The sequence below is a fragment of the Tachypleus tridentatus genome, chromosome 13 (genome assembly GCF_004210375.1).
Source record: "Tachypleus tridentatus isolate NWPU-2018 chromosome 13, ASM421037v1, whole genome shotgun sequence".
Classification (NCBI taxonomy): domain Eukaryota; kingdom Metazoa; phylum Arthropoda; class Merostomata; order Xiphosura; family Limulidae; genus Tachypleus; species Tachypleus tridentatus.
This window is the reverse complement of record NC_134837.1, coordinates 63,268,659-63,281,693: the sequence shown is the minus strand read 5'-3', so window position 1 is coordinate 63,281,693 and position 13,035 is coordinate 63,268,659. Positions and strand designations below refer to the sequence as shown.

General features: G+C 30.7%; 1 protein-coding gene across 3 annotated transcripts in view; it reads right to left on the bottom strand.

The window, feature by feature from the left end:
• Positions 1-13,035, bottom strand: part of LOC143240780 (splicing factor U2AF 50 kDa subunit-like) — a 46,229-nt gene that overhangs the window by 13,385 nt on the left and 19,809 nt on the right. For all 3 annotated transcript variants that reach the window (XM_076483821.1, XM_076483822.1, XM_076483823.1), the window contains exons 6-8: positions 10,473-10,611; positions 9,438-9,517; positions 5,205-5,327 (exon numbers count right to left, since the gene is read on the bottom strand). In XM_076483821.1, the coding sequence (XP_076339936.1) occupies positions 5,205-5,327; positions 9,438-9,517; positions 10,473-10,611 (342 nt within the window). The remainder of the gene's footprint in view (positions 1-5,204; positions 5,328-9,437; positions 9,518-10,472; positions 10,612-13,035) is intronic.

Here is a 13,035-nt window from a genome sequence, read left to right as displayed (position 1 = left end):
TTGATAACGTTCAGTAAAGAAGTTGACACAATGACTGAAGCTAGTTTTTTTATATCATGAAATATCGCTTGTGCTAAACACAAATATTCTGATGGTGAATTTGTTAAGTAGAATATAGCTGAAGTTGTTGCAGTGTCAGATCCAAATAACACAAAACTTCAGTGACTAATACCACAAACACCAACATTCACAACACACTACAAAGAGACGTAGCTCCCAAATGAGTGCTGATGTTGCAGACAAAATGATTTAAAGAATTCCCTTGCATTCAGCTTAGCCCTTGATGAATCTACAGATATACAAGACAACCCACAACGGCAGTATTTATTTGTTATGTTCCCTCAGATGTAACTGTGAAAGAAAAAAATGTTGGACCTAGTGGCACTAAAAGAAACAACTGTGGTGTTGACATTAAAAATGTGCTTCACAAAGCCTTAACAAATGCTGATATTCCACTGGATAAACTCAGTGTTGCAACAGATGGAGCACCTGCAATGGTAGGGAAAATGCAAGATTAATTGCACTGATGAAAGAAGATTCCAGCTACTTCAAGTATGAAGATGTTATGAAATTTGTTCTTGAAACTGTCAATTTCATATGCTTAAATGGGAAACCCACCAACAGTTCAAAAATTTTATTGAAGAACTGGAGCTGTTGTGGAAATGGAACTAACAGAACTACAGGAAGACCTGAATCTAAAGATGATCCATAAATCCTATTCTACAACTGAGTTCTGGAAGCAAGTTCCAGAAATAAAATATCCTGAACTGAAAAAGACCAATGTGCGACTCATTTCAATTTACAGCATAACATACTGCTGTGAATCACTGTACTCTGTAATGAAGTTTGTGAAGTCGAAGCATTGTGCAATCCTTACAAATCAACAGCTGATGAAGCTAATTCGTACAGCCTTGACAACATATCAGCCAAACTTCAACAACTCACAACCAAGATGGAAAACTCACAAGACCTCTACTAACAGTAAACAGCCTGATAATTGTATCAATATCTGTTTGTCAGAAAGATATTATGATAAGACTAATATTTTGTAAGGTGGTATCTGATTAAAATATCTCTAATTTTATTGTTTTACATATTTTCCTCATGTTTTTACCAGATATTTACTGAGGCAAATAAATATAATTAAATATACCTGTTTTTACCCCTTCTGTTTTAATTTTTGGCATTCTCATTTAATGTTAATGAAATGCAAATTTGCATATTTTTCTTAGATGTTTCCGAAGTTTATTACTATATTACATACGCTCAATTTAGTTAAAGCAACAATCAGCCATGATTTTTAAATCATTTGGTGTATATGTGTGTGTACTTTGTGATTATTGTAACTAATACAAATTAACAGTTTAAAAACTACATACATCAGTAAATATTATTACGTGCATGTATTTATTAATATTTATATAAAATTTATATAACACAATGTGTATGTGATAATAAAAACGTGTGTAATATTTGTTCATGTCTTATGGCTCTCAAACATCCGAAGTTTTTCATACATGACTCTTACATCTGACCCATGACAAAATGGTTAAACTAATATATTGCAGCATTATTTTAAAGTCTATTTGGTCTTATTTGATCAGCCATAAAGGTAGGATAAATTTATGAAGTGCTAAACTGCTGTGTGTCAGATGTTGTAGCAGCTCTGACATATAATGACTTAACAGATAAATCTACTGCTTAGTTATTTAACATGTTACTAATGTTGGAAAACTGTTACTGGAATTTAACATGAGAAATGTTCTTCCAAGAACTAGTTTAGTGGTGTGTTAATATGCATTACTTAGCAGATTGCTTTTATATTTTGTGGTAAATGTTTCTATTTGCCTTTTACTAACCTTGAGACATCTTAAACTGCTCTTAAATATTTCTTAAATTATAACTTAAACACATAACAGATAGTGCCACCTAATAATACTAAAGCAAAGCTTGTAACCCCAATACAGATGCACAATGTTAACAACCCCAATACACATACACCATTTCACTGGCTCCAATAGACACACAATTTCAATTTTCAGTTAAAGCTTCCAGACAGCATTTTAGTAATAAATTAGTTTGTTTCAAAACATGTAATTATTAAATTAAACCCCAGATACATTAAATAATCTTTTAGTTGTACCTAATATACACATCCAAATCTGATGACTGTGTTTAACATGCTTTGTAAAGATTATCACTAAAGAAGCAGTATCAAAAAATCAAAATTTTCCTATGAAAACATTAGTATTACACTTATGTCTTTATCTGATACTGAAATCTGTAAGTAGGTAAGAAAAGAAAGAATTAGAGGTGTAAACAAAATTCTTCCCAACCACCTACACTGAGTTAATGTTGCACAACAAGTTCTTTCTCAGTACAAACAACTCAAGTGAAGACTGACAGCAAAAACTATGTGCAATTCCATGTTTTATCAACCCACTTACAAATTACACACCCCAGGTTTAATTTTGTGACATAAGTTTGAACTTAGTTACTAGTGTTTCTCTCTTCGTTCTTGATTGTATATTAATATATGAATAGTTCAAAACTTATCAAACACCATGCAACTCCCCTTCTGATTAATGGAATAAACTGGTTTCCCTAAATCTGTATTTTAAGCTCCAGTTTGAAATGGTTTCAACTCTTCAAAACTTCTATTTATTCACTGTTATGTTTAGGTTTGTTTAAAGGTAAACTATTTTAATTATTCATTTACAGAAAGAATTGTTTGCTTCACTTTTTGATTTATTGTTCTATATTTTAAGAAAAATAAGTTTAATAATTTATTTCTAAATAGTAATAATCTATATACACATATATAAAACAATTGAAATCTGACTGATAATACAAAATGCTAGTCCATTAAAACCTAGCTAAGATAGGAAGGCTACTAAAGGTCAGTCATATAGGAAACAAAGAGTGCACTGCATTAATGCAAGTTATGTAATGTTAGCTAGGCATGACTGGAAAGACAATATAATAAAAAGTAATAAAAACAAATATATAGCATTATGAGACTTAAGCTACTTAGACTAAACATTTACAGTTTTGTGTTATAGTATGTACTCATTTTAGCACAAAATAAGCATAATCTATATTTCCTAATTTTTGTATGGTGGTTACAAGGATGGTCATGCAACAAACCCCATGTAGTGAGGATATAGAAAATAACAGTCTTGCCAAAAACAAACATTTGAAATGTATTTAGGAGATTTTACAGATTATATAAATAATATTTGAAATTTATAGGATGAAAAATAGTGTTGTAATCATAACATGAAATCACCTTGCACTTGGACCAGAAATGAAACACTCAATATTTTCATGAACAAATCTTTAGAAAAATATTTCATTAAAAACCTAATTTTTTTGTGAAATAAATACTTGTAATCTTTACTAAAAATCTATCAAATTTTGTGAAGATACACATGCTGTATCAAAAATTAGAGTGCAAATAATTAGCACTGTGTGAATGTGTAGATAAGCATGTATACTATACCAAGCCCACTGCAATAGAATTAACAGCATACATTTTAAGATTTTAATTTTAAAAAGCATTATTTAAAAAATGCCTGAATTTCCCCTAGTGGGATCAAGATAATTACATTTTCTCCAGGTATTTGTAAATTACTCACAATAAAATTGTCACTAATCAAACAAACCATAATTTTTATAGACTTCAGTTCTTACAGACTAGAGAGCCATCAATTAGAAAATCAGACCCCTATTGCCATACCCACTTGTCACATTCTCTCTTTCAGAATTTGTTAATAGTTCCCTCTTGTGTTTAACTTTATATTACCTACAACAAAAAGCCAAAGTTTTCATCTATCAGAATAATGTAAGTTTTCACTGAATGGAGAATTGTCAATTTTTAAGCAAGTACAAGCTTCGTTCCTGTGGGAAAGATAACAACTATCTCAGATAAATTTGTAACAGCTCTTGTCCCATAGTTAGAGAGCCACAAAAATTGTGATAGTTTGGAAAAATTATCTGTTTTTTGCATGTTATTACTCTACACAAAAATTTAGTGCATTACTGCCATTAGTATCAAAAATAAAAGTTAAATATCCTTGGTATTCAACAGCAAAACACATGAAAGAAAGACTCTGATAAGAACTTTATTTCTTTGTATTCCTTATTCATTTTATTAAAGTAACTAAATTGTAAAAGTAAGGATTTCTTCAGGTAAGTTAAGGTTAGATTAGGTAAAATAATAATACAATAATAATGCTTTATAAAGCACCCATGTAAGCAGCTCATAGGTAATGTAATTCAAGTGTACCATGAGCTTCACATTCCTCAAGTCATTTATAACTTATAATGGTGTGAAAAGTAGTTAAATATTGTTCAAAGGGCAGTGAAACAACACAATATGTCTTAAATAGATGTGCACTGTTATGAGCTTAAAGCTACTTAGGATAAATGAATGCAGTTTCATGTTACAATCTGATATCATAATTTATATTTACTTCATGTTTTTTTTGGCAGTTATGAGGTTATTTAAACTGACGAACCTTGTGTAGGGTTAGGGCACAGAAAATGACAGATCAGATATAACATTTTACTGAAAATAATCATTTGAAATGTATTTAAGAAGTTTCAGAACTTACACAAATCCAAATAGAGATTTTTTTAAGATTAAAAAAGTACTGTTTTTAATCTTAACATGAAAATCTCTTTGCAAATACTCATATTCATGGATAAATTTGTTTTATTTAAAATACTTCACTACAAATATGACTATGTACGTGAAAGACAATATTTACTGAAAGTTCATCAAATTTTGTGAAGACACATACTATATTAAAAGTTACTGGTATCAACTCTACAAAGACTTTAAACGAACACAAAAAGGTCATGTGATTGGTCAAATTGGCCCAGCTCGTCTAGAGAAAATTAATAAAGTGTCTTGTCTCCCCACGTACGAGAAAAAAAAATAATTTCAAAATATATTAAAATTCTGGTGGACTAAAGATGTGAAATAGGTTTCTGATAATAATAAAACTTAAATACGACAGAAGTTCCTCATCAGTCTAAAAAACAAAAAAAACTGATTATGTGTATGAGGGAATAACACACATAGTAATGCACTTTAAAACACCATACCAAAATTTCATGATATAAAGTTAAATAATTCCCTCTCAATGAATCACCTAAAAAAAGGGAAAAACTAAATAATAATAATGAGTTTCTCAAACCTGGTCAGTGATGCCAATATCCAGGTATTCACAAAAAGCATATCCTTTAGAAAGTCCTGTTGCACTGTCTTTAACAAGATTAAAAGCTCTTAACTGTCCAAATGACATCAATAATTCTCGGATCTGAAAATTTTTTAACAACACATAAAGGCACTACTTACTTCAAACAGAAAGAGTTATTACATATTGAAACAGAATAACTTTTAAAGAAAAAAAAATCAGGCTGAAGCATGATTTGTAGTTCTTCTAAATACGTTTTTCTACACCCATTATAAAATGAAAAAACAACCTATTAAAAACATCACTTGTGCTCAAAACAAAAAATTTCTGATGTAAATAATGAATTTTCATTTGTGATACATAAACAAAAAATAGGAATACAGAAAATATTACTCTAATATTTATAATAAATAAAAAGTGATCTCAACAAATGCTTAGTGCATGTAATGTAACAATAATGAACTTTTGTTAAACGGCCATGCAAACATTTACTAAAGTACCAGATAAGTATATGCTGATGAAAAATTATAAAAAATTAATTGATTTATAAGAAATGACTAAACTCACTGTTACCAAAGTGACACATTTAAACATATACATTTCAATGGGAGTTCCAGTTTTGATTTATATTTCAATATTGTGCTGTTAGTTGCAATAGAAAAAGCAATTTCAACATCATCCCAACCACCAGAAAAAAAATTTAGCCATGCACACAAGAGTCAACTTCAACAGAAACTTGTGGTATGCTGCTCTGCCATCAAATATTTCAATAACCATTTCTGCTGATATTTTAAGAGCAAATACCCAATTGATATCCATCAGTACTCCCAATTAGCATGAAAAGCCATATGTAGCACGGTTTACAATGAATATATATTTAAATTAGTTGCATTTTTTCACTTGCACTGATGATAACCTTCACTTAAAGACCAACCAAAAATTCACTGCATTTTTTTAACTGTACATTCATGTCTAGCTCAAAGAAAGTTATATATCTTTACTATTAACAAGAACTTCTGTCAATTCAAAATTTACCACTTTCACGTTTTTTAGTATATGGAGAAATATCATTACTCTACAGACAATTATCTGTAAATGACTATCTACCAAACACTAGTTCTTGAACAGTTTTTATTATGAAAAAAATGTACGGGGTCTGTTAAAAAAATACGCGGACTGACGTCATAAAACAAAATGTACTTTATTTAGAAGTTACAGGTCTGGGACCCCTTCAAAGTACTCTCCTCCCCAACGCACACACTTATCCCAACGGTGTTTCCACTTATTGAAACAGTCCTGGTACGCTTCTTTTGTAATGTCCTCCAGCTCCTTTGTCACATTTGCCTTAATCTCAGGAATCGTCTCAAATCTTCTTCCTTTCAAGGGTCTTTTGAGTTTGGGGAACAAGAAAAAATCGCAAGGAGCAAGGTCAGGTGAGTAGGGGGGGTGGGGAAGAACAGTGATCGAGTGTTTGGCCAAAAACTCGAGTTCTGAGGGCTGAATTTCGCAGCAACGAGGTGCATCTTCAATCTTTCGGTCAAAATCTCGTAACAAAATCCAACTGATATCCCACACTCTTCAGCAAGCTCCCCGACAGTCAGACATCAATTTACCCGCACCAGGGTGTTGATTTTGTCGACGTGTGAATCGTCAGTTGACGTGGAAGGACGTCAAGGACGCTCATCAGCTTCAATGGACTGTCGACCATCCTTAAAACGTTTATGCCACTTGAAACAAGCCGTATGCTTCATAGCAACATCACCGTAAGCCGTGTTAAGCATAGCAAAAGTTTCAGTCGCAGATTTTCCAAGTTTAACACAAAATTTCACAGCAAGTCGTTGCTCCTTCAGGTCATTCATTCTGAAATCCGCCAAACTAAAAAAATCGCACTTCACTCAAAACCGCGTAGCTAATACACAAATAAAGATATCTGCAGTCGGGAAATGGCGTCGTAATCAGCTGATCTGTGCGAACCTAGCAACACCAAGCGGATTCCCCTGGAACCAACTGGAGCCGCGCAATTCAAACAGTCCACGTATTTTTTGAACAGCCCTCGTATATAGTCATGCTTACTAATGCCTTTTGTAGCCTAGAACACACTGTGAATACAATAATCAACACGTTACAGTGCTTCCCTCACATCAACAAAATAGCACGATACAAAGCACACAGCTCTGAAATTCTAAAAATGCAAAAATTACAGATATGACTGGTAGATACTCTTTCAGTCTTTAATTTGTGTTGTGTCTGAAACTTTCGTCTTAAAATACCTTTTGCTTGTAAGTGGAACTTAAAGATACAGGCATCAGAAGTTTCATTAGCTTCAATACATAACATTTGTTACTTTGTAAAAACCTTTTGAGTTGTAAACCAGTGCCCTTTCTTTATATCTTGTGCTTGTTAACCGTGCTGAAATATTTATAATATATTAAAAAAGAAAAAGATCCTAATAACTTATAAAACATGGGTTTACAAAGCAAAGACTGAATGACCTTAGTAAAAAGTTGTTCCTTTGGTTTCATAAATGTCCAACTGAAGGAAATAATGAATTAAAAAAAAGATACATGATGCAGCCCAAAATATTAATTTTCATTTGTGTTTTGTTGAATTCTATGCAAACTTATTCAATAACTATCTGTCTTAAAATGTTCAATTATATAGTTTCAAGCATACCTGAAATATTACTACACAAACACAGTTGAATGTATTAGAATAAATTAATGCTACACGCAGGGGAAAAAAAAATTTGACTATTAAAACCCAGTAAATTTTTCAAGCTATGAGGTTATTCATTGTATTTTGTTGCTTACATATGATATTACAATGCCACATCAATAATGAAGGTAGTAGAGAACACTCCAGAGGATAACCAACTATAAAAGGGTTGAAATATATATGTGATGCCCAAGCTACAGATTAATGTTATCTGAACTATGTTGGAACATGATAAAGAATTATTCCCAAGGGTAGCCAAATAAATAACGTAATAAACCGTACTTCAATTCTTAAACCTAAATTTTATTATATAAGAATTATGTGTTGAGATTTTAAAGTACATCAGAACACTGAGTCAACAAATATATTACTCAGTTCAATATTTAATAGACATACTGAAAGAACCCAACAGCAGGAGTACCCCTTTTCATGCTTCAGCCCAATGTTTAACATAACTACTAAAACTAACAACTATGTTTACCAATCTGTTTACTCAAAACATACATACATATATACACTTAGAAGATTCAGTTTACCAGGAGATAGTTAAAACGCCTATGCATCTGATTGCTCTTAGATAAGCAAACTTGTAAAACTTGCCTGTGCATTGGTCTCGTAAATAGTCAGGATGTGATTTAGTGTGTAGGTGGGGGATTACCACCCTCGATACCTACGCTACGAATTAAAATGGGGGAAAGAAGCAAAAATCGGTGAGTACATGTTGAACAACACTAGTTAACATTACACATCAGTATTTCTGACTGCTAAGTGTAGAACATCAGTTAATACCTTTCTAGTACCCAAATCATGTACAACTTTAATAATTACAAAACTAGTTTTTCCTTAATTCTGACAGAAATTCACTTGTTTATTTAGTTCATAGATTGTACGTTTAAAACACAAATGCTTGGAATTATTTTGTCATAAAACTTGTTTAATAAATAAATCAATAAAATACACCTACCTCCACCTACCTGGAAATAAGTTGATAAAGTGCCCATGTTTTGGTTAAATTTAAATAAATGTAGAATTAAATGGAAAATAATTACTTCGACACATTTTTAATGATTTGTCAAACTAACACTAACTACTCCAATCACAACAAAAAAGTGCCAATCGTATTTCCTTCTAAGCTCTTTTATAATTAAACTTCAATTCAATTAATTATTATAAGAATGAAAAACAGTAAAAATAGTTCCTTCAATAACCAACTTTTTATCTCTTCCTTCACATACTAAAATAAATGTGGACACAAGTTGCTAATTAAAATAACTATTCTTATGGTAAAATTTGTGTAATTTCCTTACATTTATAAATTCGAAAAACATCAACAAGAAACAAAAAATTTAATTTAAAAAAAGTCTACCTATAAATCATGCATAATTTACAAAAAACCAACATGAGAAATAATCTAAAACATCTAACACTGAACAGTCAGCAAATGATACAAAATGTATGAACTATTACATATTCTACATGTGTAATAATTTCAAATAAAAATTCTGATATTTCTTTTACCTGATCTTCATTCAGATAGTTAGGTAACCCTCCAATAAATATCTTATGAGGGGAGTCTTGTACAACTGTTGAAACTACACCTGATTACACACAGAAAGAAACAAGTTAATAAAAAACATAAGTGATTTCACAAAATAAAGCTGCTAAATGAAATTATGTACACTTGCATTCCTCAAACTGTATCGCGTCTAATCTATTGCTGTTAAAATAGCATTTCTTGCTAACATGCATTAAATATACTGTTGTATGAATTTGTATCTCAGAACGGCTAGTATGGGTATTAACACTTTTATTGAGAAGTAGAGAACAGCATTTCGATCTTACTAGGTCATCTTCAAGTTAAGAAAGAGTTTGAATGTGACTGTTGACGGACATGTCTTAGGAATGAGGGTGTAAATAGGTACATTCCACCAAACAGACAGAAAATAAAAACATAGAACTAGTAAGAACAATCATAAATTAATAATTATCTGGGAGTAGAACAGTACATGAGTAGATAAATTATTTTTTCTAAAGAACAAATCACAGTTGAAAATATGCCCATATCACGTATTGTACTTTTGTACCATTCTCACTATTTTCTTAAAGGAACAGTTGCAAAATACTTAACATGGTTCAACCAGATTCTTAGCTTGTGAGCACCTAAATCTTTAAATGCATATTGAAATATTTTAGGAAAAAAAATTAAGATTCTCTACAGAAGCTGAAGTATTTTCACCCAATTTTTGTTGACTGTTTGAAAATATAAACAATGTATATATTGGGTTTAAGGGTTTACTTGAAGCTTTAAGTATTATTAATTTAAAAAATAGGAATAAAAACTTCAATACACATTTAAATGCCTATGATTTCAAATGATAAATTTCAGACCTTATATTTAAAGTTTAAAAACAAGTCATAGGTTAAAACAACTTCATGATAGTTAAAGAGAAAAACAAAAGTTTTGAATTTATAAAAACTGCAATTTTATTAAAGAAAATATATTTATTTGACAAATCTGTACACTTTTCAATAATTTAAATTACAATTATGTACCTGGAACATTCATGTTTGGTGTTTCAGACATGCCTGGCATAGGTTGGTAGTCATGAGGTCGTCGAATTTTCAAACTCTGTCCTTTAAAATTCACTCCATCAAATGCCATTGCCTGGGTTGTTTCATCAATTGAACGAAACTAGGTAACAAAGTAAGAAAGTTAAAATAAAACATGCATCGGCCAACTAATAAGAGAATAACGGATATAATGAGACACGTGATTCAAACTTCTACGCATGTGTTGAGAATTAACTGTATTCAATGTTGCTCAGTCATGCTATAAAATGCAACTAATATATTCTAATATTAAAAAATATTAACTACTACAATAATATTATTTGTGATGATTTTATATTCATGAAATAGGATTTCATTTTGTTGCATTAATTGTATTCAGTTACAATGAGTCTAAAGCAACTGAAATTTTGGGCTAACTTATTTATGGTTAAATAAAGTTTACAGCTAATGTAACAAAATGTTAATGATTAGAATTACTTTATTTCTGTTATTAATGTTTGTGTCCAAAATTAGATTATTTATGTATGTGGATAAGTAAGCTATATCTGTCTTGTCATGTAAACAGTGATCCATGAGAGTGGAACTGTACGAATGTTCATACATGTTGGAAGCAGTTCAGAAGTTTTCCATAATCACTGTTCACTTTGAGATAGACCCTTGTACAGAGATTGTTGATATAAAACAAATCTGCAATACAATCAATCAGTTGGTCTACTGTATAATACACAATAATAAATTTGGTATACTGTTCACACACCTGAATTAATTTACAATACTAAATAGTGGGTTAAAAATAATTGAATACTTCACAAATCGTAAATACTTTTCATTCATGTTTTATATAAAAGGGCACAACCTCTTTTCATGACAAAAAAAAAAAAAATAGGAAACACTGGGCACGATTCAGAGGAGCACAAGAAGTAAAAAGAACTTTGCAAATGACCAAGGTTATTACCTCATCATGAACTGTTTCATTTCAAAAAATACCCAGAGGTTATATGATTTCTAAAATAAAAATAAAAAGTAGTAATATTTATAACCAAAATGTTAAACTAATAATCACTTATATTCCATGTATATTAATCAAAGTTAATGCCAGTATGGGCATATTAACATTTAAGTATCCATGTTATTTATACATAAGATACACATTTGTTACAGCTGTAATTACAGTTAAGCAGGTGGGGCGAGGAATCAACTCTTGAAAAATATAAATTAGGCTTAGATAGTTTTAATAATTTCTCTTACATTTTTAATTTATTTTCATAAAAGAGGAACCTTTGTGTGGAACTTTTTTTCCACCATTTTTTTTTTAATTTACATTTACTTAAGTTGATAAACCAAACTACTGACCTAAAACTAAACAGTACATACAACTCACAAGTAAGCACTTAACAAAAAACACACAAAGGAAGAGTACTAATTGAAAAACAGTCACAAGATTGCTTGCAAGTCAAAGATTTCATTTTATGAAGTTATTGCAAAAATGACATTCAAGGCTCATAGTTATGACATGCATTAAAACAGTGTGAATTTCAAATGTCCAACAGTTGCTGTTTCATAAGTTTAGTTACAGTTTTTGTTTCCTTGTTCTGACTGTTGTCCTTACCTGATCAAAAAGAGATTATGACATCTTCAGCCACAAACACACTTTTATTCTTCTATAATTTAAAATGAAATATTGGTAATGGTTGGAATGCTAACTAATCAATGCTACCAGTCAGCAAGATTACTTAACCTTATTTAAGAAGAAACAAAGTTCGAATAATTATTCCACGTGTGCAACTTCCTATAACATATTACTGTTGGTTATTACTGATCTGTTCATGCAACCAGTCACAGATGAAATACTATTCAGCCTTCCTTTTCACCTTTCAGTAACCAAACTATTTTCATCACATCATCAGTAAATAAGCTATCCAAGATATCCTCATTTAACACTGTAGATACGGGCAGCGCAAGGTGTGCTCACTTTTCCTCTTATTTAAGTTTTAATTTCTTAATTTAAAAAGGAATTACTTAAATAAATTCTCAATCACCTCCTCAATGAAACTATGACTTTTGTTTAGATTTATGTCACTTTCCTTATAGAGACTTCAATTTGTTCAACCAATAAGAAACATCTATTGATACTGGCAAGCTAGATTATAAAGATTCAACCTGTTATTTATTACTGACACATGACTATCCTTACTTAACCAACACTGAAAAAAAAATTCCACACCTTCCGTTTTTAAGAAAAACCTACAATTTTCTTTGAAATTACTATCAGACATGTTTATAACCAGTAAGAGAACAGCTTCCATATTATCTTGTATTCTTGCTTCTGAGTATCAGTAATATGAATTTCTAATTCATAAGAAATCATCATCTCTGTATTTGGACATTACAAACATTTAATTTGAACCAATGCTGCATTCAACATACCATATTACACACAGTTTGACATTTAGGTGTGTTTTTTAATACTTTCAAATTAAGAAGTTAACTAATGCATAATACTAAAATTTGAATTATACTCTACAAACTTACTGATATACATTCA